At 60.5% G+C, this 27478-nt stretch overlaps 1 protein-coding gene across 2 annotated transcripts; it reads left to right on the top strand.

Annotated features, from left to right (window-relative positions):
* Positions 1-1696: 1696 nt before the first annotated feature.
* On the top strand, positions 1697-26289 carry HIC2 (HIC ZBTB transcriptional repressor 2). Of its 2 annotated transcripts, none has more exons than XM_030836304.2 (3): positions 1697-1771; positions 18199-18296; positions 19927-26289. In XM_030836304.2, exons 2-3 carry the CDS (start codon positions 18271-18273, stop codon positions 21743-21745), a joined length of 1845 nt encoding a protein of 614 aa, XP_030692164.2. In that variant the 5' UTR covers positions 1697-1771; positions 18199-18270; the 3' UTR covers positions 21746-26289. The 2 variants fall into 2 exon arrangements, with proteins under 2 accessions (XP_030692164.2, XP_060166790.1); XM_060310807.1 differs by lacking the exon at positions 1697-1771 and adding an exon at positions 3344-3776.
* The last annotated feature ends 1189 nt before the right edge of the window (positions 26290-27478 follow it).

Below are 27478 nucleotides of genomic sequence, written 5' to 3'. Positions count from 1 at the left end.
CTTAAAACAAAATCCCAGAAGAGGAATTACTGGTCCAAGGGGGTATGATCATTTTAAAAGATTTTTATTTTTGGCTCTTACTGCCAAATTCATGTTCATGAATTTTGAGGTAATTTATATGCTTCCAGTAGAATAGGAGAGTGATTACCCACCAGACCCCTGACTGTGTTTGAAGGTTATCATTTGAAACTGATTTCCAATTTGTTAAAAAAGCAAAGAAAAATGTTTTAATTTGCATGTCTTTGGTTAGTCGGGCGTTGACAGCTTTTCAGTAGTTTCTTCAAATAGTCCTCCACTGAGCTCCATTCCAGGGATGTTTCTTTGCTTCTTCACTGATGCTTGATACTTCCTTTTTCATCACGTTCTTTACCATTTCTGGGATCTGTTTGTAGGCTTTCTGTTTCTGGGTCAGATTGCCCTGAGTTGAGTACAGTACCTTCAGTTTGTTTTAATACGTTAGGGCAAGTCCACCTTGTTCCTTTTTCTGTTCCCAAGGAGGGAAATAATAGCTGTTTGGGGTTATTTACTCTTCCAGCTGAAGTGAGAATTTTGTTAAGTCTCAGAACCGTCCTGCTAGGGTTGCATTAAAAGTACACCTTTAGGGCTTCCCTGGTGGCGCAGTGGTTGGGAGTCCGCCTGCCTGATGCAGGGTTCGTGCCCCGGTCCGGCAAGATCCCACATGCCGCGGAGCGGCTGGTCCCCTGAGCCATGGCCGGTGAGCCTGCGCGTCCGGAGCCTGTGCTCCGCAACGGGAGAAGCCACAACGGTGAGGGGCCCGCGTACCGAAAAAAAAAAAAGAAGTACACGTTTATTGGGAAGAACGAGGCCACAGTCAGCCTTACTGGGGAGTCTCGATTCCAGTCTTGACTGGTAAATCTGGGCCCCTCACAGCCTTTAGCTGGGTCGTCCTATTATTTGGTGTCCAAAGTGGGGAGCGGTTCATCAAGTGACCCCTAGAGCAGCGTCGCGGCCCCCGGCGCGCTGCAGCCCCTCCGAACAGCCTGGGTCCGGCCGGCCGGCCTGGGGTCATCGCTTGACCCCGGGGGCCTGCGGCCACCGGAAGGGGCTGGCTGAGCTCGGCGAGTGGCAACCTCCGCGCCCTCGGAGCAGATAGGGCCGGCGGGGCTGCGCGGGGCCGCGGGCGGTGGGCCGGGCTGGGGGCTTCCTTCTCCGGACCCGGAGGCCCAGGACCCCAGACCGGACCACGCCGTCTGCAGCCCGCGGCTGCGAGGTGACGATGGCCGCCCGCGGGGGCACGGAGCGGGACTGCCAGGGGTCAGGGTCAGGCTCAAGAGGTGTAGGCTCCGAGTGTGGGGGCCGAGCCCCCATCCGAGGGGTGCGGTCCGGTGTTCCGGGGCTGAGGTCACGGCGCCAGCCCCACACCCGCCACCGGTCCGCCACACGCCGGGGTCGGGGTCCTGGCTCCGGGTCCCTGCTCCTTCCGCGCGCCCCTCCCCCACGGCACCGCCGCGCGGCCGCCTAGGCCCCGCCCTGGCCCCGCCCAGGCCCGGCCCGGCCCCGCCCCACCCCGCCTTGCCGCTCGTCCATTCAGATGTGGGTCAGGGGTGAGCGGGCGGTGCCGACGTCACAAGCTTCCAAGATGGCGCCGAGCGGGCGGCTGTGAGCGGCGCTCGGGCGCGCGGGGCGGGGAGCCGAGCCGGGCCGGCGGCGGGCGGACGGACGGGGCGGGCGCGGGCGGCGCGGGCGGCGCCGAGGACGAGGCCGCGGGAGGGCCGGCCGGCGGGCGAGCGCCGCCGCCGACGCACACGAGGTGAGGGGCGCGGGAGGCGGGCGGCGGGCGCGCCCCCGATAGAGGGGCGTGGGCGGGCGCGCGCCCGGAGACGTGGGGCTGCTGCGCGCGTGGGAGGGGGCGGGACCCCCGGCTGGTCTGCCGCCTGCGGCGCTTTGTGGCCCAGGGCAGGCGGCGCGGTCATGGCACAAAGCCCCGCGCGCGGGTGTGCGGAGCTGGGCGGCGGGGAGGCGGGCGCCGGCTCTTTGTGCCTCTGCATCCGCGGTCTAATCCGAGCAGGTCGGCGAGCGGCGCTGCCTGACAGGCGGGCTCCTATTATGCGGGCGGCCCTGCGCCCGCCGCCGCCCCTTGCGGGGCGTTTCGCCTTGTCCACGACTGCGGCCCCGCGCCGTCCGTCGTTTCCCCAGCCTCCTCCCCGCAGGAGGACGGCTGCGCGCGGGCATGGTAGGGGCAGGCCTGGAGGGGCTGCTCCCCGAGGGCCGGGCCCTGCGGCTGGTGGGCTCGCTGCCCTGCCCCCAGACCTCTCTTTAGCAGGCGGCCGCTTGGCAGGAAGAGAAATGGGCTTGGGGGAGGGGGTCGGCTGGCAGGGGGAGGGGACCGGCTGGCAGAGGGAGGGGGCTGAAGGGCCCCAGCTTGTCACTCTCTGTTTATCTCCTGAGATGGTTCATATTCACACAGGCTTAGCTGGGGTGGAGGGAGGCGGGGATGCCTCTCCCTGGGGGGTAGTGACTTACGGAGAGGAGGGAACGCGGCCAGATAATGCTCGCAGCGGCCCCACCCAGAACAGCGTGGGACTGCCTAGGGAAGGGAGCCCAGTGCGGATCCGGATGGCCCGGAACGGTTTTGAAGTTATTTATCCGTGTTTCTCCTGTTCCCTCCACCTCCAGTGCTTTTTCTAGTAGGGGTTGCCAAGCACATCTGGAAAGCTAGGTTCCCGGCCCCCCCACCCCGGCAGGAGGAGTGTAACCCGGGGAGGCCACCTCTCTGACATATGTGGTAGGGGGGAGGGGCAGAGCTTTGCCCATAGGAATCCTGTGGCTGTAGATTGTTGACTGATGTGGGGATGGCTGTGCCTCTTGTGCAGGGGGGAGGGGGAGAGCTGGCAGGTAGTGGAGGGGCCTCCAGAGATTCTAGGCTGAACTTGGGGGTGTTCTCCAGGGACCCCCGCTCGAGGGATGGAACTGGACCTTTCTGGAGCTAGCATTTATTGCTTCCTGGCTCCTGGCTTTACTTCTTTTTCTCCGTTCCCATCTGCCAGCGTCTGGACTCCCTGGGCCTTTCAGCAGACATTTTCAGGAGCACAGGCCATGTGGCTGGTCTGTAGCCCTGGCTCAAGGAGCGGACTTAACGCTCAGCAGAGCAGGGTTGCTGGCATGTTCTGGAAAAAAAAAGCAGATGGGCCGGCCTCAGGCTGGCCTCCAGAGACAAAGCTGTGTGGTGAGATTGCTGGTGTAGCGGGCTCTTAGTACCAAGGGGGTGGGGGGAATGGGAGGCTGATACTTGGGGGCTGAACTGAGTCCTTTGCCCCTGGAGTAGGTTGCCCTGCCTGTGAGTGAAATCGGTCCTGTGTGGTTGTGCTTATTATGGAAATCTCTAGGTCCATGGGCAGGTAGTAGCCTAGGAAGGCTGGGAGGGGGCGTCCCACCTGCCTGCCTGCCTGCCTTGGGGTCAGTGCGCCCAGGTTGGTCTGCTTCCTGCGGGCCAGTTTTGGGGTGTTGCTGAGTGACTGTCCTCTGGCCAGTTGACTCAAGTGCTGGTGTGCACCCAGGATTTCTTCCTGCAGTGTTTTCCTGCCAGTTGTTGGGACTTGTAAATTAGACTGTCGGCTTTTACAAGCGATTCCTGAAAAGAAAAATCTCCCTCTGGTTGCTGGCTCTGCGTAGAGGAAGAAGCAGCCCGAGGGAGCCAGGCCTTTAATTAAAGCAAAACCGAAATGATTGCTGCAGTGGCTGGAAGGAGAGAAGGCAGCACAGGTGGGGCGGAGGTGATATGCCCTGTCCTGCAGCGAGGTACCTGCCGGGGACAGGTAGGCACCGTCCCGTCCTCTCTGCCTGGTCTTGGCCAGCAGCCCAGCCTTCTCCACAAGCTGCAGTCCTGGATTAATCCTCACATAGTGTTTTCTTTCCATAGATCAGATTTCTCATTTTGTTAATAAGCACAGCCTCCGATCCACTTGAAGTCAGCTGTCGTGGACTCAGAGCAACAGGGTTTTGCATTATTGAGCTGACAGGCCTGCTGCCTTCCCTGAGTCCTCATTGTTTGCCAGGGGGTGGGGGCGGGGGTGGGGGCAGTGCCTTTGAATCAGCAGCTCGCCCCCGTGGAAGGGCTGGCAGGGCAGTTCTCGAGAGTTGAGGAGTGAAGAAGGAATAAAGTTCAGTTTACCCGGGGGACCTGCTGCCCTGCCCTTTTCGGCTTGGCCTGTTGGCCTCCAGCAGTCAGCCCCACCCCACGGCCTGCCTGCCTTGCCCACTGGGGCTGAGGGCCAGTGCCCCCCGGGACTGTTCACTAGAGGGTGGGGGCTCTTGTTCCTGACTCCTTCTGCAGAGAAGAAACCACAAGTCCTGTTCCTCCCGTCCTGGCCCTCGGAGCCTGACTGAGGAGGGACTCCTGGGGGCAGCGTGAGGGGCACTGGCCTCAGCACTGTTTACTCTCCTTGTGGCCTTGGACAGGGATTGACTCTTTGAGCCTTAGTGTCCCCGTTTCTAAAATGGGAACAGAGCTAGAGTTCACATTCACGTATCGCTGCCTTCCAGAGCTCAGCCTGGGGAAGACAGACTGGCAAACAGACGATCGGAGGATGGGGTGATAGGGCTGCACTGTGCTGCGGGGAGCACGAGGTGGCAAGGGCGGAGGGTGGGCAGCTTCAGGAGGGGGATTTTGATGGGGAGCGCGCGCAGTTTGGGGAGGGCAGTGCTGGGGAGACAGGAGAACGGTGACAGGAGTGTGGCCCTGCAGATACTGAGCTGCGAGAAGCTGGCGCAGGAGCACCCGCTGCGTGCTCCTGTGAGTCTCTTTCACAAGCTTTTTATCCGTTCAGCGAAGTTTTTTGAGAACCAATGCAGTGCCCAGCCCGTGTGGCTAGACTAAATCGTGCTGTTGCTCAGACTTGCCGCTAAGCGGTCAGCCTTCAGCTGGGATGTAGAGACACTGGGAGATTTCAGGGCTCGCTCTGGGTGTAGCACTCTCACAGACTTGGAGGTCAAGTAACTGGAGGTTAAGTAACGTCCTGGGGTTGCAGGGTAGGCGCCTTTGGTGTTCTCTCTGGAGAGGTCAGAGATCCCATCCTGGCTTCCTCAGTTAGGGGCTTTCAGCCAGCTGGGCCAGTTAGGCTCTGCCTGGCAGCCGGCTGTGCTTCCTGCTGGGAGGGGCCTTGCTTAAGGGTTAGGGACCTGGGCTGGGGGAGGGCTCCAAGCCCCAGAACCTGGTGTGAGCTGGGAGTGGCAAAGCCAGAAAAGCAGGTGGGGGTGGGGTGCGGGTTGCGAGTGGGCCCCCAGCGCGCTTGGCGAGGAGGGGAAAACTGGGTGTCAACTCCAGACCCCAGCGCAGTCCAGGAGGGAAGGCCCGGGGCCGGGGGGGCTCTGCTGAGGGAGCACAGTCTGGGAGGGTGTGGCCAGACTGTGGGGAGAGGGACCCTGAGACACTGCCAGGCTCAGAGCCCCGCCTCTGCCTGCCCTGTGTGGGTGGGTGGAGGGGTGGGGGAGCGTGGCCTTGGGGTTAGAGCAGGTCCTGTCGAGGGTCCCCTGCTGCTGAGCGTGTTGGCAGGGTGGGTGCCTGTTTCCTGTCGGGGGTCCACCTTCTCTGAGTGTGTGGGTGAAAAGGGTGGGGTACGGCAGGGCAGGCGGCTTGGCTCCTGGGGCTCCCGAGGCTCTCCCCTTCCATTCTGTGGGAATTCTGAGGGCCCCTAAGGAAAGGTGGGGCTTGGGCTTGGCTGGGGAGGGGGGCTTCCAGGTGGGCAGTTGACCTCTTGTGGGCCTGGAGAGGCCACTGGCTCTGGCATGGCTGTGGCCACTGTGCACACTGGTCCAGGATGCTGCTGCCGCTTCGGGTTTCTCTCCCAGCAGCACCTTGCGGGGGAGGGGGGGCGAGGGTGTTCAGGTGAATGTGGGGAGGGGCTGCTCCAGTGCCTTGGGCACAGCCCCCCCCACATACACACAGGTGGTTGGAGGTGCTGCTCCCTTCCCCATGCTGGGGTCGCAGCCCCTTGGCCTCTTCCTCAACCTGGTTATAGGCCTTTTAAGGGGCAGGACTGTTCCATGGCCTTTGCAGTTCCCTTGCCTGCGCTGCTTTGGAAGCTAATGGTAAGCTCTTGGTGAATTCTTGTTCCCAGAGTGAATGAGAAGGGAGAGTAGAGTTGATGGCTGGGAGGGTGGGGCCTGGAGCCTCAGTGTCTGCCCCATGTGGACACAGGGAACTTACCCTGTGATGAGCATGGGCTCCACACTGACCTCCAGTGTGTGTGCTGTTCCCCGTGCTGCCTGGTGGAGGCCTGCCTGATGGTGCCCTGGTTCTTACCTCTGCATATCAGGATCACCTGGAGCTGGTGGAGCCCAGCCCGGCCCACCTCTAGGGTGGGCCCAGCCATCTATGCTTCCTAAGGTTTTTAAAATGAATCCAATGTGCAGCCAACTGCTTTAGCAGGAATAAAGCTGTGTTGATAATAGAATCAGGGAGTGGTGAGTCCACAAAGACCAGCAAGGGTGGTCACAGACTGCCCGGTGGGGTTGTGCTTACAGAGCGAGCCAGCGGCTTCTGTTAGGTACCAGGGTCTTGGAGAAGCATCATGTGCAGAGGGGGCTCACCCTTTTCATGGTCCCTTTTCCTGGGGTGGCAGTGGGAGGGACCCCAGGCTGGTGAGTATTAAGGGGGCGTCTCCTAGGAGGTCCCCCGGGAAACACCTGCTGCTCTTGACCCCAGGACTCTTGCTCCTGCTTGACTTTAAGGGACTGCCTGCCCTGGTCTCTTGGTTGCATTCTTGGGCCCTGGTTGGTCTCTGTGCCCAGGCATAGTGACCTTGGAGTTCCTCGTGGTTCCCTAACAAGCCCACTGTGGCTGCAGCTGGGGACCCCTGGGACCTGTATCTTTCCCCTTCTTTTTCTCTTTGACCTCAGGGTACCTGGGAGAGAGAGATGGGTCCCTGAGGTTATTTACGTGGGTAAGGTGTGTGAGGGAACTACTGACAAGGGGCCAGGAGGTGGGGTGAGGGCTGGGAGGGGCACTGGAGGTGGGGCTTCAGGTAAGGTATGGCCAGCCCAGCCCAACCTCCTCTGCTGGGACAGAACAATGGGCTGTCTTGGGGCTTAGTTCACGTCTGAGGGCAGCCAGGACACAAGACAGCCCCCGCCTGCTCTGGGCAGCTTACTGCACGAGGGAGGAGAGCAGCAAGGCCCTTGGGCGTGGTGAGGTCTGGAATGGGCCTGGTTGGTGTCCTGGGGGGAGGTGCAGGAAGAGCAACCTGGCCTGGGGCCAGGCAGGAGTGGGACTGAGTGGTCTGGGCTGGGCAGTTGGGGGAGGGGTGGTCCGGGGCAGTCAGGGTGTCCTCTGTCACTGTTTTTGGCCTGCGCACATCTTGGTAGACGGACCCATGTGTTCTCCCTTGAGAGTGAGTAGTCCTGGGGGTGGATTCCTGTCTCAGGTGTTTGGCCTCTTCACCCCGCCCCTCCCTGGGACCCCTTTGGTAGAAAAGGGCTGATGGTTTCTTTCCAGCAGGTGCTCCGGCAGCTCTGCTTGCAAACTGGGAGGAGGATGGTTCCCACAGAGCTCCTGATGGGATGCTGGGGAGGTAGCACAAGAGGGCTGGGCCTTCCCTTTCAGGATCCTATCCCGGGCTGGGCCTGGTGGGACACACCTGGGCAGTCCCGATTGCCTTCTCAGTCCCTGCTGTGTGAGTGGCCTGGAGAGGTTACGCACTTGGTCTAGAGTCCTTCTGCTGGGATGTGGTGGAGAAAGTCTAGGAGTAGGGTAACCACGATGCAACACACGCACGAGGGTGCATTGGACACGCGTGTGGACTCCTGCCGCTGAGCAGGGCTTGAGCCTGAGGGCAGCCGGGTTTTCATTTGAGTGGGGGGCAGACGGCTGCCTGAGACAGAGCCCGGGGGTCTGGTTCTGGAGCTGAGAGAGGCCCCTTCCCCAAGCCTCGGGGGCGGAGAGGACCCCTTACTGTGGTGGCTCTTCCCTTCTGCCCCTGGAGGCCTGGACGTGTGCTCCCACTTCCAGGAGGGCCTAGGGGCTGGCGGCAGGGCTGGGCAGCCCGGAGCTCAAAACCAGGCTTGGGTCCTCCTTTTGGTGTTCTCTCAGCATAGGGGGCACCAGCTGGGGTCTCCCTCTGGCGTGTGGGGTTGTCTCTTGGCAGAGGGGCCTGGGGGTCTGGGCAATCCCCGCTGGGCTGCAAGGGGAGGGGCCCTGGGCCACCACCAGCAAGCCGCTGCCACGAGGCTGCAGGTGGGGGGGGGGTGCTGGGCGTGGGCTCGGCTTGCCCTGTGGCTGTGGTAGGTGAATTCGAGCCCCAGAGGGGTGCGGGCAGGGGAGGGGATAGTTTCCAAAGTCCCACATTCCATGCATGTTGACGCTGATAAGGGCAGTGGGGCTGGCCTGGTGCCGTGGGCAGGCGGTGCACACCTGCTTCCCGAGACCCCTCCCTGCCTCCACTCTGCCCGCCTCTGGGGCTGAGCACCCAGTCCGCAGCCTGCAGCCGCCCGCCTGCTCAGGCAACACTGCCGCCTCTAGTTAGCAGGTCTTGGAGGCCCCACAGTGGTTTCTGCCGGCCCTGCCTCTAAGGGTGTTTTTGGAGGCCATTTAAAGTGGCATTTCCTTTCTTTTCTTTGAAATTCCTTACTCTCAGGTGTGGCCCTTTGCCTGGGATTTCAGCATTTGGTGAACAACTGTGATTTTGGGGGAAGAGGACTCTGATGTCAAGCCTGTTTCCTCCAGGTGCCAGACCAGACCTCTCCGTGCCTCATTTTCCTTGCCTGTAAAATGGGTTGGTAGAAATATTTGCGGTAACGGCTGTCAGCCGTTCTCAGAGTGGTTTGCAGACCCCTGGGGATTCCCAGGACTCTTCAAAATACTTAGACATTACTGGCCTTTGTCCCCGCACTGACACATCATCGGTGTGAAGACGTGGTGGGCAGCCCTGCCCGAGGTGCACACTGCATGCTCCAGCCCTGGGTGCTCGAGCTGGGACCACTGGTCTTCCTCATGCTGTTCCAGGGAGGCCGTGCAGGTGACCCAGTGGTGAGTCTTGACCCTGGAGGACACACATGTTAAGTGTTCTCTGTGGTGAGCTGGGGAGGACCCGGTGGATTCTCTTGCCTCACACCGAAGCAGGACGTCATTCCAGGAACAGCAGTGTCTGCGAGCTGCTTTTTTTCATGGAATGTTAGTTTTACTTGAAAGAAGGGCTGACAGGCAAGGTGGTTGTTCAGACTTGGAGAATTGGTCAGACCTTTTCTCAAATGAGCAAAGTGAACCTTACCATGGGAAGGAAAACAGGTGACAGTTTTGCCAGCCATAGAGCCAGCAGAGGACAGGGACAGTTTTGGGAACCACTGTCCTTCACTGCGAGCCTGACTTGAGACCTCTTGTGATGGAAGCACTCGGGTTTTGGTGTCGTATAATGAAGTCTGACAACAGTGGGAAGATGTGATTGACTCGGGACCACTGTTTTCTGAATGACTAGCGCTCAGTGTTGCAAAATCCTGGGTGGATGTGAGTGCAGGGTAGGCCACTGGATTTTTGTGTAACCAGATATGAATTAGTCACCGATACAATTTCAGAGTCTACATTGCACCTTTTAAGAACCTACCACTTGTTGAGTTTAAGTGTAATAACAAGGAAGAATAGCCACCATTATCTGAAAAGGGTAAAATACCCCTCCCATCTGTCTGTGTGAGGTTGGATTTCTCCACAGACTTCAGTCAGAACTACGCATCCTCACTGGCTGAACGCAGGGCAGATGTGAGGATCCAGCTACGTCTGTTCAGCCAGGCGTTAAAGACATTTGCAAAAATGTGAAACAGTGCCACCCTTCTTGTTGATTTTCTTTTCTTTTGGGATAGTTTTTTTCCTCCATAAAAACATCATTTATGTTAACATAAAATGGGTTTATTGTTGATAATTTTAAATCAAGTAAATATTTTTTAAGTTACCAGTTTTTCTAACACAGTAAATAGAAGAGTAGCATACAAGCCACCAAAGAGTTCTTTGGGGGTCCTTCCTAGTTTTCAAGAATGTGGACAACAGTTTCTGACCGGTGGGCTAGGGCTGGGGCGGCGGGCGGGTGGCATCCTCCTTTACACCTCCCCTCTCCCCACCCCATCCTGTCCCCTCAGCCCTGCCTCTCCCCTCTGGCATTTGCTCCCCTAGCAAACCTGCATGGCTGGAGCAGCTGTGGCCGTCAGGCTAGTGGGACGCAAGGTCCCTGGCCCCAGGAGCCTATTGGGTGGCAGCTGGGCAGCTAGTGCTGATGTTGGGTGGGGGGAGAAGTGCTGGGTGGCTTCGCTGAGGAGGGGGCACCCGGGCCTGACTGGTGGGGGCCGCGTGGAGGGGTGGCCTGGCCCTCTGGAAGCCCTCCATGGGCCGGCCCAGGTGTGGACTTTATCCAAGCCCCGGGAGTCCATTGAGAGCTGTAAGCAGGAGAGTGACTTGATGGGATTGGCGTTTGAGGAGAGAACTGAGGGTTGACAGCTGGGACCACGGGGGTCGGATTCACATGCTGGACTTGTACGGTCCTTCAAAGTGGCTCCCGTCGGGAGGATTCCCCCAGGTGCAGGGGCTCTGGCTTCTGCTGCTTTCTCTTGGGACTGAGTGACACTTTCTGGGCATGTCCTGTGGGACTGGCCCCTGAAGCCCTAGTTCACACGGTGCTGCCCTGTTCCCGGCCATGTGGCTGCGTGCGGGGGTCCCCTGGGGTGGGAGGGGGTGCTCAACCCCTCCCTGGATCGGGAATACCCTAGTCTCTCCGCACCGAGCGCGTTGGCTCCTTGTGGACCTGGGCTGTGCTGTGGGTTGTCACGAGTATGAACCACAAGGTGTGAGTTACGTGTGCACACATCTGGCTGTAAAGAGTGGGAGGCGTGCACCCTTCCCCCCACCCCTGTAAGAAATGGCCCCCACGCCCCGGGCTGCTCCCTGGGCCGCTCCTAATGTCACTGCTTTTCCAAATTTGGGGTTAACTGTTGCCGAGTGTGTGCCGGTTCCCCACACTCGTCCGCATTCTTGGACAGCGGGTTTGCTCTCTGTGGACATAGAGCTGGGCGCTCATTGTGCTTTTGAGACTCACCCAAGTGCTGGGCATCACTGTGGTTCCTGCGCCCCGGCCCCCCCCTTGTCGTGTTCCAAGGTGGCACTGACCCCACATGTCATCATGGGGCAATGTCAGGGTTTCTGTTTTTGCTGCTGCCTGAGTAGCCCGGCTTTCACCCCCCTCCCCCAGCTCTGCTTCCTCAGGCAGAGAAGAGCCTGTTTATTTTTTCTGTCTCTAAACCGGGTTCCTTAATGCCAAACAGCCCTCCCAAGCGCCCCCGGGATGCCGTCTGAAGAAGCTCTGTGAGCACTTTTCTTTGAGTCCTGGGGGCCCCTCTGTCTGACTCCCTTTCTGAGCTCGGCCTCTCCTCTGTTGGGCCCGTCACATTACCTGCTGGACAGGTGAGACTTCTTCTCTGTAAGTGCCATCCTGCAGGCGTTTCAGGCACAGAGCCACAGGTTGAAATGTCTTCCACAGCGGTTCCCTAGTTTTTTCCTTAAAAATGGCTTTTTAAAAACTGGTAGGTGCCCAAGATGTGTCTACTTGATTTTTTTTTTTTTTTCCATTTTGGACTAAAACAACCTGATCCTTGATCTTTGGTTTAGCTCCTTGAGTCCTTGGTCAGAGGCCCTGGGCTTGGGGGTTGGTCCTTCACTCAGGGCAGGGATCCTTCTGTTTGACTCCCGATCCCTGAGGGCCTTGTCCAGCCTGGAGCTCCTGGGGCCGTTGTTGGTGCCTTGCTGGGTGCACTTGGAATGTCCTCTCCTCTCCTAAGCATGCCTGTCAGGATTTGAAGACCCCTTCCCTCTTCCTTGGACACTAGGATGGTTAAAAATGTCATTAGGTTGTTGCTGCCTTCAGATGGCAGGCACAGATCTGCCCCGATAAGAGGTTTTAAGGTGGTCTTTATTAGGTGTCCTGTGGGTCCGTGGCTGGACTGTAGGGTTCCCTCCTGTCCTGTTGGTGCCGCGTCTTGTCTGGGGATTGTTGTGATTAGTTGGGGGTTCGGTCAGCTTGCTCATCAGGCCTGGGACGGGCCCTGCTGTCCCTCCTGAAGATTTCTGTGCACCTGTTGAAGCCAAGTACATCATAGTCATACCTAAGAAGTGTGCGCAGTTGTGAGCAACAGCGCCACGGACTCTTCCCAGGTGGACACGCATCCAGCGTCCATCCTGAGAGAAAACACCAGAACAGAAGGCCCTCGTGTGTCCTTCAAGCCCCCTCCACTCCCCAATCCCTCCCCTCACCCACCCTTGCTTTCCACCTTGACCAGAACTGGCTGTGTTGTCCCTTTCGGGTCTGGCTGCTTTGCTCAGCCGCTTGCTGGAGGCTCCCCGTGTAGGCAGCCAGGCCGTGGGATACGGTGACAGTCAGCTCTTCGTGACCCGTGCGAGGCTTGGCCTGAGCCCTGGGGCCTGCCCACTGCTGGAGGGGCTCCACGCCTGCATGGCTTCTGGGACCCAGGGTTTGTGTGTCTTCAGTCTGGGTCTTTTTAAAGTCTGACCGTTCTCTTTTCTGCCTGGGATGACCTCTTTCAGTGTCTGGTCAGCTAGTTGAAGCCCGTCGTTGCCATCTGGCATCCGGTTTGGGTTTTGTTTTTCTGATTCCAGGGCCAGGCCGTTACAGGCAGGGCACAGGGCCTGGGTGCCAGCCACTGGGAGTCTCGACGGCTGCGTGGGTGGATGGGTCAGCTGCGCTTTCTCGGGGAAGGACTCCTATACCCTGAGGTGGTTCTTCCTGGTTTTCAGTCATGAAGTGTCTTCTGGTACGAAGGGATGATGATAGAAGATGCAGAGTATTTTTATTTTGTTTTTTAAATATTTGAGAGTCCTTAGTTAGTGTAAGACATAGTGAGCTTCTAGGGTTGGGTTTGAAGTTGTGATGTTGGAGTCTCTGTCCTGGAGGAGCCGTGGGCTGGGCAGCTGCTGCTCCGTGACTCCTGAAAGGTATCCCGGGGTAGGTGGGGGACGGTGACTCCTTTGCAGCGGGTGGCCCAGGCTCCCTGCACTCTGCCTGCCACCCGTGCCCAGAACCCCTTGCCCGCCCGCGGCCACTGTCCTGCCTCTAAGACGCCCTCAGTAACAGAGTGCCACCTCGATCTCTCAAGTTCTGGGGCCGCCTCCTTCCTCTTGACACCCATCACTGAGCATTTACTACCTGCCGAGCTTCGGGCTTTCTGGGGAGTAGAAAGCTTGTAACCCACAGTCCAGTGTGCGTGCAGGTTCTGGTTCTGAGGTCTGGAGTGAGGCCAGACTGTCTGCGTTTCTCAAAACCCTGGGCTAGGGCCTTCCCTGGTGGTCCAGCGGTTAAGACTCCGTGCTTCCAGTGCAAGGGGCGCAGGTTTGATCCCTGGTTGGGGAACAAAGATCCCACATGCCACGGCCAAATAAACAAATATTAAAAAAAAAAAAAAACTAAAAGAAGAAACAAAAACCCTGGGCGATGCTGCCACTGGTCCCTGGACTGTGCCGGACACCCAGCAGGACAAGTAGGAAGTGGGGCTGGGGGCGCAGGAGCCAGCTTGCCAGGGCCTGTCTCCCTGCAGCAGGAGTTCCTTGCTCCTTGCCTGATCGGGATGCTCCCAGTTGGCCGTGCCGCCCCACCAGCTTCCCACAGGCTCCCTGCCTCCAGGCTCTAGTTCTTTTGCTGCAAGCAAGCCTCTTACCTAGAGCTCAGGCCCCTTCAGGTGGGGATGGGGGGCAGTGCAGTGTGGGCACAGTCTGGAAGTTTTCATAATGGTGACTGTTCTCCAGGCAACTCTCACCTGCCTCTCCCCAGTTCACCCCCTGTCTCACTGGCTCAACACTCTTGGCCAGACTCAGGCAGGCTGGGGGCCTCCCAGTGTGACCCTGCCCCGCACCCTCCCCGGTGCCAGCCAGCTAGCTGTGCCAGTGCCAGCAGGGGAAATCCAGCTGCAGGTACCCGGGTCGTCCTGGGAGTGGGAGTAACGGGCGGGTTGTAGGCCAGGGGTGAGGTGAGTGTGCAAGGCTCGCCCTGGAGCCCTGGAGAGTGGGGTTTGTGGTTGTGGCCCCGCCAGGCCTCCCCTCGTGGTGCCATGAGCCTCTTGGGTGGGAGTGCACATGTGGGAAGGCGGGGCTGCAGGCATTTGGGGGCAGACTCAGGGAGGTCGTGCTGGGGTGGATGGATGCCACCTCCCGCACTGCTCAGGGACCTGAGGGAGAAGCCCAGCCCCAGGCCCCGATCACCACGTCACCAGCGTGCTGATGGAACTGAGTTGTTAATTTCGTAGAAGTCTTGTCCGAAGGAGGGCAGGGCTCTTGGCATTCGTGGAGCCCGTTGCTTTCCAGGAGGATGGTCTGGGAGACGAGCCAGGAGCTGCTGGCCGGCATCCAGGTCTGGGCCAGATTACCCGCTGGACTCGCCCAGAGCAGTGGGTCCCACCCACAGCCAACCCATGTCTGGAGGGGCAGGCCAGAGAGGGCACAGCCTGGGTCCCCAAGAGTAGGCCTGCCCCTGGGTGGTGTAGCCCAGGTGAGGCCTGCTGTGAGGTAGGCTGTGGGAGGGGGAGATGAGGGGGACCTGCAGGCCGAGGCCCTCCTCCTGGCTCCCCTGCCCTGCCCCTGGGAGAAGGAGGTGCAGGTGTCTGTCCTCAGGGTAGGAAAGTCTGGAGTCAGGCTCTGCCACCTGCTTGCTCCTGTGACCTTGGGCAAGTTGCTTAACCCCCAGAACCTGTCTTCTTATCTGGCACTGGAGGTGGAGAGAACACCTCTGAGGCTTCCCCACAGGCAGGGTGCCCTCCAACTGGTATGGGGTGAGGAGGACCTGGGGCTGGGCCTTAGGCTCTTCTGGATCCTGGGTGCTGGGACCTTCCAGGCCTTCTCGCTCTGCCCTCCAGCTGCCCTCCTGCAGCCTGGGAGGGGCCTGGCCTGCAGGGAGGGGCAGTGCTCGCACCTGTCGGGGCCACACCTGGAGCACCAGGTGGCCACAGCAGGGGTCGGCTGGGCCCAGAGTTGGGGGGGCAGTGGATACGAGTGTCTGAGGCCCTCAATGACACGGTCAGATGTGCTTAAGCCCCTAGGGGTATGGCGGTGGCCTGGTGTCCTTGTGACTCCCACCGCCAGTGGAGCCCTCGGTGGGTGCTGGGCAGCCCCCCCCCCCGACGCCGCTGTCAGCTGGAAGAGTCCTGTGTTCTTCTGTGACTTCTGGCTGTTGTTCTTTGGCCAGAAGGTGGTTAAGGAGCAAGAATAGCCTCCCATTGGGTGCTTTGGGCTGGGCCGGGAGCGAACTTTTCCGGGGGGGACCCAGCATAGCTCTGGGCTTCCTGCGGAAAGTGTGCTCTGGGGAGGGAGGAGGGGTCAGGGTTCCCGGGGACCTGGGTGACGAGGCCTGCCCAAAGAGGGGTGGGGACCCCTTTTTCCTGTCTTCACCCTTCTCTCCAGGACCCTCCATCCTGGCTGGGCGGGGCGAGTCATTTCAGCCAGGGTGCGCGGGGGTTCTTTGGGTGCTCTTTCTTGCCAAGGGAGATAGGACATTGCAGAGAGGGGCCCACAGTCTCCTGGGAGCATCACCCAAGGGTGAAACCACACCCTGAGCTTGGGCCCCCCTTGTGGGCTGGAGGTAGGCATGGGATGCCCTCCTCTGTCTCCAGAAGGGAGGGGTGCCCGCCGCCAGGCTCCAGGGAGGCAGGGCTGCCTGCCTGTTCCCCAGGGGGTTCCACCTGAAGGCTAAAGGATGGAGCAGGCTGAGGGCCCAGGCTTCCTGGCACCCAGGCTCTGGGCTCAGTGGGTGTCCAGGCTAAGTTGGATTGGCTCCTGTCGGAATTGGGGTTGGAGCCATTTTCCTTGGCTTCCTGCTTAAACAAGGGCCACTTTCATGTGGAGACCTCCTCTCATGGCCTCCTGCGCTCTGTGGGTTCCAGGAGGGGAGACCTCCCCACGAGCCCTGAGCCCATGTGGACCACCTGACGTGGGTGGGGCCTTGTCTTGCCTGGGATCCCTGTGCAGCTGTAGGGACCTGGCCTTGGGCATGTGCTCTGTAGGCCCCGGACCTGTCCTCAGTGTGTGTGGGGTCGGGGCCAGGCGGGGGCCAGCCTCCCTGGCTTTTCTGAGGCCTGAGCCTGGAGGGAAGAAGAGGAAATAAGATCTCAGTCAGGACCTGTCTCACGTCACCGTGTAGCAGCCCTGTTGGGGAGCTGGGTGCTGGCCGTCCTGTGAACAGAGACCTGGGAAGGTGATCCAGGCCCCTCTGTTCACAAGAGAGCAGAGCTGCCCCCTCCCCCCCTTCCTTGCCGGGGTCAGGGTCAGCCCATCTGGGGACAACCACGCACCCATCTGACTGACCTGTCCCACTGCCCAAGATCCTGGGCATTCTGGAGCCAGTGCTCTGGGTGGGCAGTGTGGCTGCGCTGGGCGTGGGATCCTTGGGGCTGATTGGCACGCTGCTGGGCCTGCTGCCAGGTGGCTGCTGGGTGCCAGGAGCTGGGGCCAGGCGGCAGCCTCATTCCAGCCCGTGGTGGGCTCCTTCCAGGGCTGAGCACCAGCCCCGTACCCAGTGGGCATCCCGCTGCCAGCTTGCCTGGCCAGCCCCACGGTGCTGTTTGTAGCCCTCTCTCCCTGGCTGCTGTGGGCTCTCCAGGGTGGGCACTTGCTGCTCCCACACCCGCCGTTGAGCCGGAGGGCAGAGGCCTCTGGGAGGGAAGGAGCAACACTTTCTAGGGGTCTTGGCCCTCACCTGTGGTGAGGTGTGTCCTTGCTTATGGACACGATGTAGACCCACTCTTGGCCCAGCCTGGGGTGCCTGGCAGGCGGGGCAGCTTCCTGGTGGATGTGCACTCCCAGCAGGCAGCTCTGTGCGACACCACCCCACCCCTGCCCGGCGGAGGGCACAGCCTGCTCTGCCTGGTCCTGCTGGGCCTCCCTGCGGGTAGGTCAGGCTCGAGGGCAGTCACTTGGTCAGTCGCTGGGCCTTTTCCAGGCTGCAGTGACCAGGCTGGTCGACCTGATCTCCAACAAGGGTGAGGAAGCCCCAGTTGCAGGGTCTGGCCCAGGCTGAGGTGGTGGGCATTGTGCCCGGGCGGGGCTTGGGTTGTCGTTGGGTCTGGTGGGGTTCCTGATGTGGCTTCCCATCCTTTCTCCTGGGCCACTCTCACTGGCGGCGGCATTGCGGTGGTCTCCGCCCCCCTCCCCAGGCAGGGTTTGGCTCCGTCTCTGGCCTCTCTTGGCCGGGAGCCTGATGAGGGGCCCAGGCTGCCCTCGGGGAAACGTGGACGCTCTCAGGCTGCTGGACCTACAGAGCTGGTTCTCCTGCCCTCTGGGCTGACCGTGCCCCCCTCCCCCCAGCAACCCCTGCAAGAGGGGAGCTGTGCTTGGGGCCGAGAGACAGCTGGCAGGCTGGAGCCGAGGCCTCCCGGCCACCCTGCACCCCGGGTCTGGTCACATTCCTGAGGGACCTGCTGAGCCTCCCTGGCCCTGGGGGCGGGGGAAGGGCAGGCAGGGATGGGCTCTGGGCTGCTGCAGGCCTCCTCCCCCACCCCTGGCTCCATTCCAAGGGCGCCCAGGCCTGCTGGAGTGGGGGACAAGGAGCTGGAGCCTCAGGACCCCCTCCCGCAGGACCCAAAGCTCTGGGGGGGGGGCAGGTGGAGCCCACCCACATCTGGCAGCAGCTGCCAGTGGCCTTGGCGGGCTGGTATTGAAAGGGCGAGCCTGCAAACGCCATGTGGTCAGGCTGGGCTGGGCAGGAGGGGGCTGGGCGCTCTGGGCGGGGGTGGGGTGGGGGGAGAGCAGACCCGGAGGGAAGGGAAGGAAAGGAGCAGGAGAGCCAGAAGCGGTTGAGACTGGTTCTTATAAATAGCCCGTTGCACCAGCGCCTCCAATTTTGACCTTTTGTTATGTAAATGTGGCCAGCCTGGAAAGGGCCTTGCCCAGGCCTCCTGCCACCACGCCTGCCCGCCCTCCAGGAATTGTGTGCCTGCCACCAGCTCCCCCAGATCTAGGTAGCCCTTGCAGTATCCTAAATCTGTGGGGGTGGGTGGGAAGAGGGTGCAGGCGAGCTCCCCAAATTTGCGTTCTTCCTACCATGGGGACTGACTGTGGGCACTATGACCACTGTCTCTTGCCCAGCTGTCTGGGCGTCCCAGCCAGAGAGACCCCCAGACCTTCCTGGGAGCGAGGTCCCCCAGCACCTCCCCCCTCCCCTTGCTGATGCCTTTGTGGGTGACCATGTCTGTCTGTCTTCCCTTCCCCAGGTGACCAGGCATTGATGCACCCCCAGGGAGTCCACGCGCTCAAGGAGGCCACCCCCGCTGGCTGCTGCTCACATGGTTTCTGGGCCCCTGGCACTCCGGTAGGTCAGGGAGGGGGAGCTGGGGGCGGGGGCGGCAGAGGGAGGATGTTTGCTCCTCCTCCTTGGGACTCTGGGCAGCCTGCAGCTCTCAGCCTGTGTCCTGGCCTGCAGTCCTTTGTGTGCGGGCAGCGCTGGCAGCATAGAGGGGAGGCTGGGGCTTGGGGAGGAGGGCTGCTGTGGACTCACTGGCTCTCGGAGGCCAGGACCTCCTGCCCTCGGCTAGTCCCCTTGCCAGTTGTCCTGGGTGCTGGGGCTAGGTGTCTAGGCCAGTGTGGAGGCCGCGCCTTGGGCTCTTTGTCCCTGCCTGGCTGGTTCTGGGGGCAGGGAGTGGCGGAGGGCTGGTTTCTGCGCGATCTGGGCTCCAGCTTCGGAACAGCCTGACAAGGCCGAGCTGGCCTGAGGTGCTTGCTGCCTCCTGCTGTCAGGCCCTGAGTGCCGGCCCACGTGGTCATTGGGTGCTCAAAGTCTTCCTTGGGGTGCACAGGATCATGGGGGGTTTTCCTCTGTCTTTGCAAACAAGGGCAGGTACGGACCAGTGGGAGGAAGGCAGGTGGGTGCAACCCCTCCGGGCTCTGTCCTGAGGGAGGCAGGGCTGGGCGCCTGGTAGGAGCTGATCCCAGGTGGGGGAGGCTCAGAGCAGTCAATTTCTCTCCGAGGTTGGGCCGTGAGCAGAAGGACATGAAAGCCCCTTGTCGGCCTCACGGCTCAGAGCACCTTTGGGAGGGCACGAGCTTCGAGAGGGGAAGCCACGGCCGTGCGCTGTGACCCTGCTGCCCAGTGGGGTGGGTGCATGGTTGGGGCACGCTGCTCCCAGAGACCCCTGTGCACACTGCCACGCAGCCACCACAGAATTCCTCTGCATGTGTTTTCCTCAGTGACATCAGTTAGCATCTGTGCCAGTCTGGCGAGTTTCCCAGGCTCAGACAGCACTGCCTGCCCTGCCCAGAAAGTCCCTGGGGCCCAGCGGTGCCAGGGCTTGGCCAGGCTGCCTTTTCTTCTCAGCACCTGGAGGCCCAGGCAGGGGGTAGGGGGGATGGGTGCTCAGTGCCTGTGGTGGGGCAAGGCCTTGTGGGGTGGGGGTGGCAGCTGGGCTGCAGTGTCAAGTGATGCTGGTAAACCTCAGAGTTTGGGAAGCCTCTAGGGTTGTTGGAGAGAGACCCAGCCTAGAGCAGAGGTCGCAGACCAGAGGCTGCATGTTTGATCTGGCCCACGTGGTATTTAAGGAAAAAGAAGCTTCATTTTGCATGGGGTGATTTCACCTGAAAACCTGGATTTCTGGCTTGTCTCGAAAGCTGGGAAGCTGCATGCCCACGTGAGAAGTCCAGCCACCCAGCACCTCATAGATCCCTGCCTTTGGGTCTATGAGGCCAAAGACGGGCCAAAGACCTTTGGGTCCCATCTGGGCACGTGGTTGGCTTCCTTTAGTGCGGAGATGATACCTTGGGCCAAGTTCAAATCCCAGTTTCGTTGCCTGCCACCATGTGCATTGTCCTCTGTGTTTTCAAGTCTGCAGATGGGCTGGTGCCGCCCCCCTTCTCAGGCAGCCTGGGTGGCGTGAGTTCCCTGCCCAGGTGCCGGACCCCAGGAGGGTCCCCCGCTGATGCACACGCGTACCTGTTCTTGCCCGCAGGTGGTGCGTGTGGGCAGGGCGTGGGGACATGGGGCCCGACATGGAACTGCCCAGCCACTCGAAGCAGCTCCTGCTGCAGCTGAACCAGCAGCGGACCAAGGGCTTCCTGTGTGACGTCATCATCATGGTGGAGAACTCCATCTTCCGGGCCCACAAGAACGTGCTGGCCGCCAGCAGCATCTACTTCAAGTCCCTGGTCCTGCACGACAACCTCATCAACCTGGACACGGACATGGTCAGCTCCACGGTGTTCCAGCAGATCCTGGACTTCATCTACACCGGCAAGCTGCTGCCCAGTGACCAGCCAGCCGAGCCCAACTTCAGCACGCTCCTCACCGCCGCCAGCTACCTCCAGCTGCCCGAGTTGGCAGCTCTCTGCCGGCGCAAACTCAAGAGAGCTGGCAAACCCTTTGGCTCCGGGCGGGGTGGGGCCGGCCTGGGGCGGCCACCCCGCGGCCAGCGGCTGTCCACGGCCTCTGTCATCCAGGCCCGGTATCCGGGGCTCGTGGACGGGCGCAAGGGGGCCCACACCCCCCAGGAGCTCCCCCAGGCCAAAGGCTCCGATGAGGAGCTCTTCCTGGGCGGCTCCAGCCAGGAGAGCGCGCACGGCCTGGGTCGGCCGGTCTGTCCAGCCAGCGGGGAGGCCGGCCTGGGTGGCTGCAGCACCAATGGCAGTGGTGGGGGCTGCGAGCAGGAGCTGGGCCTGGACTTGTCCAAGAAAAGCCCCCCGCTGCCCCCCGCCACCCCCGGGCCCCCCCTCACCCCCGACGACCCAGCCCAGCTGAGTGACAGTCAGCAAGGCTCACCCCTCTCGGCCTCCGCCCCTCCCGTCGCCAACAGTGCCTCTTACGCCGAGCTGGGGGGCAACCCCAGTGAGCCCATGGATCTGGAGGGGGCCGAGGACAACCCCCTGAGCCTATTGGAGGGGCCGGGCGGGCAGCCCCCCCGCAAGAGCCTCCGGCACTCGGCCCGCAAGAAGGAGTGGGCCAAGAAGGAGCCCGTGGCTGCCTCCCCCTTTGAGCGGAGGGAAGCAGCGCCGAAGGGTCCCTGCCCAGGGGAGGAGGCTGAAGGGCTTGGGGACAGGGTTCCCAACGGCATCCTGGCCAGCAATGCGGTGGCGGGCGGGCCCTACGGGGAGCCCTCATACCCCTGCAAGGAGGAGGAGGAGGAGAACGGCAAGGATGGGAGTGAGGACAGTGGGCAAAGCGGGAGCGAGGGCGGCAGCGGCCATGCCGGCGCCCACTACATGTACCGGCAGGAGGGCTATGAGACGGTGTCCTATGGGGACAACCTGTATGTGTGCATCCCCTGCGCTAAGGGCTTCCCCAGCTCCGAGCAGCTCAACGCGCACGTGGAGACGCACACAGAGGAGGAGCTCTTCATCAAGGAGGAGGGTGCCTATGAGACAGGCAGCGGGGGCGCCGAGGAGGAGGCCGAGGACCTGTCAGCGCCCAGCGCGGCCTACGCAGCCGAGCCCCGGCCCTTCAAGTGCTCGGTCTGCGAGAAGACCTACAAGGACCCAGCCACTCTGCGGCAGCACGAGAAGACTCACTGGCTGACGCGGCCCTTCCCCTGCAACATCTGCGGCAAGATGTTCACGCAGCGCGGCACCATGACGCGCCACATGCGCAGCCACCTGGGCCTGAAGCCCTTTGCCTGTGACGAGTGCGGCATGCGCTTCACCCGCCAGTACCGCCTCACTGAGCACATGCGCGTGCACTCGGGCGAGAAGCCCTACGAGTGCCAGCTGTGCGGGGGCAAGTTTACGCAGCAGCGCAACCTCATCAGCCACCTGCGCATGCACACCTCCCCCTCCTAGAAGCCAAAGACACTTGTTGGCCTGCGGGCACCCAGGAAAGAAGGGGCACAGTGGCCAGGCCCCGGGTGTGGGGCAGTTCCTGGTGCAGCCCACCCCGCCCAGAGCTTTAATCCACAGTCTGTACCAAGGGGAGAAGCGGGCAGCCAGCACCCAACCCGAGTGCATGTGGCTGCTGCGCCGTCTGCCTCCTGATCCTGCCCGGCCCAGTTCCCCGTGAGGGCCACGGCGGGGCCTGCGGGAGTGGGTCACGGGGGGTGTCCCGCAGGCTGTGTTGGAGCAGGGGGAGTGGGGGCCTCCCTCCATGCTGCGGGGAGCAGGGCTGCTGCGGCCGGGGTGTCTGTGCTGCCAGCCTGGCTCTGCGGGGAGCGGTGCCAGAGGGAGGAGACAGCGCCCTCCCTCCTCGAGCCAGGGGTCACCGCTCACTGGTGCTGGGACAGTCAGGGGCCCCCACCGCCTACCTCTCCACAACTAAAGAGCCCTCTGGGCCTGTGTGGCTGTTATTCCTACTGATCTGTTCCTTTTTTCTTTTTGAATTCTGTTTTTTAAACCAAAACCAACAAGAGTTTATTTTCCTTCCGGCCCCTCGGGGCTGAGCCTGGGTCTGCAGACTGAATGTACCAGGGCAGCCACCCCCCCCTGCCCGACTGTGGGCTGGGCGCCCACCCTCCAGGCCCCAGAAGCCCTTCTTGGCCAAAGGCTTCCCTGGGCCCCGAGCCCTGCCTCGGCTGCCTCAGGAGAGAGAGTGCTTTTCCCATAGTTTCTGAGGAATATTCTTTGTTTAGAGGTACTTGTTTTTTATTAAGAGAAAACCCCGTGTAACGTGTATGTGAATGTTGGAACTGGAAGGTCTGGGGTTGGTGGGGGGCGGGGGGAGGCTGGCCGCGGTGCCAGGACGTTGGTACGCGTTTCCATTTTCTCCGTGTGTGTGGTGTGCGCGGTACGTGTGGACTCATGTCGCGTTTCCTTCCTTCCTTGCCCATCAAGGTGGAGAGACTTCTGACCTTTTGCTACCTCTTGAATTTGTGAGAACAGGACGTTGGTTGGTGATGGCAGTTGTGGCCGTGACGCTTGTGTTTCCCTTCTGTCGCCCTCCTGGGCCCCCCACCTGTGCCCCCTCTCAGAAGGGGCACCTGTACTTCCTCTGTGCGCGTGTGGCCAGCTGGCCACCCTGAAGGTGTTCTGAGTGTGCTGCTGGGCGTCAGGGAGCCCGAGCTGCCTCTCATCTGGGCCTGAGTGGGGGTATAGGTGCTCCAGCCCCTGGGGAGCCCCCGGCACAGGACCAGGTGCCAGGAGACGGGAGCCACACAGTGGGACAAGTTCCTGGAGGCTCCCGGCCAGGCCAGGACGGGGCGGAAGTGAGCCCCCCCCATCCTGTCCCCTGGGCCTGCAAGAGCCTGACCTCGGGAGAGCAGCAGCCCCTACCTGACCAGTGCAGAGGGGCTGACCACAGGGATGTGTATATCTTCTCCCACCCCCCTGGCAGGGTGGGGACCTGTTCTGCTTTGGCATCTCTGGGCGGTCTGGGGAGAGGCTGGCTGCCACCCATGGGCTCAGCCCTGAATCCCACCCTACCCTCACCTCTCGCCTTGGGCTCTCCACCAGCCTCAGACACCTCCATGGGCCTAGAGCCATGCTCACAAGGCCAGGCCAAGGTCGAGAGGTCGGCACCACTGTCCTCAGCCTACTGCAGCCACAGGGCTGGACCAGCGGCTTTATCTTCTTCGTTTTGCTTCATGTTTTCATTTCTTTTTCTTTTTTCTACTTTAAGTTCAGACCAAAAAATTCCGGAGTCGTCCCCTACCCCCACCCTCCACCCCTCCAGAGACCCTCCAGCTGAAACCAGAGCCTGAGTTCAGGGACCCGAGTGGTGGGTGTTGGGAGTGAGGGCACGCAGGCCACATGGGGCCCTGCTGAGCCCTTGGGGTACCCCCGGCCTCGGGCTGCTCCTCTCCCCTCTGGGGACTTGTGTTCCAGCAAGTCAGGCGGGGGCCCCTCCAGCGCCTCTGCTCTCCCGACCCCCCTACTCCGTCAGCACTTAAGCCACACGACAGAAGTCTGTAGCGGGAGCTGCACACACGCCCCTGGGCGTGGCCCCCGGTGAAGCAGGTGGTTCATGGCAGAGCTTCAGGGACTGGGCGCAGAGGCCCTCACTCGACGACCTTCGTGCGACGTAGTATTGTACCCACCTGAGTATTGTATCATATATCGAGCCTTCTCTGTATTTTAACAAGAAAGCAAAACACTAGTTTCCTATTTAAGACTTTAAGGGTTTGTGGGGCGGGCGGGGTTAACACAACACTTGGTTTTGTTTTCCTTTTCCTTTGGTTTCATGTGGAATGTGTGCTTGTGAGTGTGTGCATGGACGTGTGTTAGAGCCTCACCAGGAGATTAGGCTGTTGGAGGCCAAGGGCGGCTTACAGTTCTCTGCTTTAGTCACTTAATTCCTGAATGTTTCGGAGAAACAGGAAACAGAAAATAGCAGATGTCATGTAGGAAAGAGGATAAACAACAACAACAAAAAAAAGAAAAAAGCTCACATCCAAATTCACAAAACCTATTTTTTAAACCAAAGCACATTTTGAATGCGTATGGAACCTCAATGGGCTCAGAAAAAAGATACTAATATATTTATCTCATTGTTTACATAAACTTTTACAGTTTCAGACCTCAGCAGATAAAAGGCCAGTCCCAGTGAACCCCACCTCCCGCCGGAGCCCCTTCTGAGTAGGCCCTGGAATGGCTCACGGGCAGAGGGGCCGCCGTGGGGCCGGGGCAGGCGTGGAGGCCCCTGAGCCCTCCTCCCAGCCCGGGCCTCTCCCAGCCCAGCTGGCACCAAAGAGCTTGGGCCCGTGCTGACCCGCCCCCCAGGCCTCCTGGCTAGACTGTGGTGGTCCTGCCAGCTAGCCAGCTAGTAGGGGTGGCTGTCAGTTCTGGCCACAGGACCTGAGCCTGGGCTTGGGCCCTGGGATGGATGTGCGCCCCCATCCCGCTGCTCTGCCTGCGACCCTTGGGTGGGTTGATGTGAGGGTCCCTCTCAAGCCAAAAAGCCAGGACCTTTGCACAGCTCCGTCGACTCCAGCGGGTCCCCGCCCCCCTGGGGACCCCCACCTCCACCCCGGCAGTGGGAGGGGCTCACTGGGCCGGTCCTTACCTACACAGACGGTGCAAACACTCTGAACAGTGTTGTTTTTGTATCAATATGTTTGTGCAGTGATGAATGTATTTATTTCTCAGACTTGGGGCGAGCGAGCGGTAGACGGCTCCACCACCGCACGCTCCCGCCAGACCGAGCCCGCCACCGGGGCTCCTCCAGGATTGCAAAAAAGGTAAAGAAGAAAAGATGAACCTTTAAGCAAATACGAATCTCAGAGACTTGCAGCATAGCCATACACCTCAGCCTGTGAAACGAACAATCTGGACACAGACGGACTTTCAGAACCTCACACAGCCGTGTGTGTTACCGTTGGTCGCCACTTGGGGGCTCTGGGCTGTCCGCCGCCCCCGCCCCCACACCCACCCGTCAGTATTCACTGGACTGGCCGTATGCAGGAGTGCGATCGGGGCGGGCTGGCTGGGCAGGCGGACCCCAGCCGCCCTCCCCGCGGCCGTCCTGAGTCAGGGTGAGGCCTGGGCAGCCGGGAGGGCAGGGATCAGGGCAGAGGCGGCCGCATCCGTCCCGTCCCCTTGGCTTGTGGGGGCGAAAGCAGAGGCGCCAGGCCTCAGAACAGACCAGGGATCCCAGCCCTACCGGCCCCCTGTAGGGACCAAGGCCCTCGCTATTCCCCAGAGCCAGGTTGGGCATCATTGAACCTGTGAACCCGATGCCAGGAAGGGGTTGTGGAGCGGGGCCTGACCAGAGCCTCAGTCTGACATTCCAAATCGGGGTGGGTGTACGCTGTGGGAATTGAGGCTGCCTGGGACCCCTTGCCTAGGACCACCCATCCCCCACCGGGCTTGTCACCCCACTTTAATTTTCTACCGGGAACCCCTCCCCCTACCTCACCTTGCTATTTATTGCTGTAATTTATTGACCTCAAATATGCTGCATAACAGACCTCACTCAGGGCAGAGAGGATCCCCAGGGCTCCCCCCCTCCACTTGGCGGGGCCCTGTGGGGCCAGGTGCTGAGGGGAACCTCTCTGTCCCCCACCCATCATTTGCTTTCCCCCTCCCCCGTTGAGGGACCCTAGGTTGGGCACTGGCCCATTCACAAATACCTCGAGGGGGAGGGGAGGGATGGGGTTATAGCTGTTTTGTTTAATGGGAACTGGAAGAGGGATCATGTCCTGCTACACGCCCTTCCCCGGAAGGGGGGACCACGATCGCACTCCTGTACTGGCCACCGCCACTGTCAGTCATCACACTGAGTTCACTTCCCTCGAGAATTTGGATAAATTCAGGTCAGAGCTGCAGGTATGCAACCCTCAAGTGTCATAGTAAAGCAGTTCACCGATCTCTCCATTCAGAAGCGTGCAGTCTTAATGTACAGTGATGAGAAACTGTTATTTTATGATCTTTTCATTAAAAGCTTGATTGAAAACTTGTGTGAGGCCTCTGTTCTCTGGCTGTTCTCTTGCTAAATGAGAAACTGCTTTCCTTTCTCTGTCCAGTGCTTCCAGGACCTGGGGGGGTGGGAGCTGGGGTGGACATCTTCCTGCCCCAGGCCTAAGGGTGGGTTTCAGAGGGGCCTAGGCCCTCGGTGGCATGTGTGCGTCTGGAGTTGGCAGTTGGGTCAGCATCCTTTCTGGCATTGTTGGCCAAAGCTGGCCGAGGCGGTTTGGGAAGCAGGGGGTGTGTGGGTGGGGTGTGGACCCGGTAGCCTGGGTGAGAGGAGGTCTGGCCCATGACCAGGACCATGCATTGGAACAGCAGGATTGGGCTGGGGCAGGGGGTGCTCATTACTGCAAACTGCTCCCTCCTGCCGCTTGGTCTTGGGGTGGGGTGGGTGGGAGCCGGGAAGGGGGATAATCTTAGTCTCTAGGGTCGGGGACAGTAGACCCTATTCCCTGGAGGACTGTCCCTCCTGAACCAGGGTGGGGGTACCAGGCTGAGTGAAGACCCAGGAGGAGGAGCGCGCTGGGCCTGGGAGCGTGGTCAGCCAGCTCAGCCCCCGAACTCCATGTACTGCAGGCATTCAGGCAGCTACAGGGCTGCAGCAGGCGAGACCCCAGAAGAACATGGGCTTTGCTGCTCTAAATCTCAGTAAGTTCTGTTCAATTGTTTTAAAATTCTTTTTTTTTTTTTGGTATATCAAAGCAATACTCAAACATAGTTTGAACAATCAAATGGCTCTTAAAAAGGCTTAAAACAAAAAATGGTTTCTCGTCTTCCCAGCCCATCCCCACATCGTGCAGGCAACCAGAGTCCAGCCTCACAGCAGGTGATCATTTCAGTTCATCTCTACCCTCTTCCCCTTCCCTCCTACCCCTGCAAATAGTTATTGGACATTTCCTGTGATCTAGGGCTTGGCAAGCTTTTTCTGTAAGGTTGCCAGATAGTAAGTGGGCCATTCAGTCTCTGTGGTGACTCACCTCTGCAGTCACAGAGCAAAAGCAGCCAAAAAGGGTGTAAGCAGACGGGTGTGGCCATGTCCCGTTCAATTGCATTTACAAACCCTGGTGCAGTGTGCAACTGGCCAAGCCATAATGGTTATCACCATGTACATTTGTTTATTGCTGGGCCAACAAGTGTATTGGCCCTTCTTATTTTTCTTGAGGTTTAATAATGATCTTA

This window comes from Globicephala melas, chromosome 13 (assembly GCF_963455315.2).
Source record: "Globicephala melas chromosome 13, mGloMel1.2, whole genome shotgun sequence".
Taxonomy (NCBI): domain Eukaryota; kingdom Metazoa; phylum Chordata; class Mammalia; order Artiodactyla; family Delphinidae; genus Globicephala; species Globicephala melas.
This window is presented reverse-complemented; position numbering and strand designations above follow the sequence as displayed.

What these genes read in the sequence shown, in the direction of transcription:
- HIC2 (XM_030836304.2), top strand. Translation starts at nt 18,271, where the DNA reads ATGGTTTCTGGGCCCCTGGCACTCCG. An exon ending in TCTGGGCCCCTGGCACTCCG is followed by an intron (nt 18,297 to 19,926) that starts GTAGGTCAGGGA and finishes TCTTGCCCGCAG; the next exon opens with GTGGTGCGTGTGGGCAGGGC.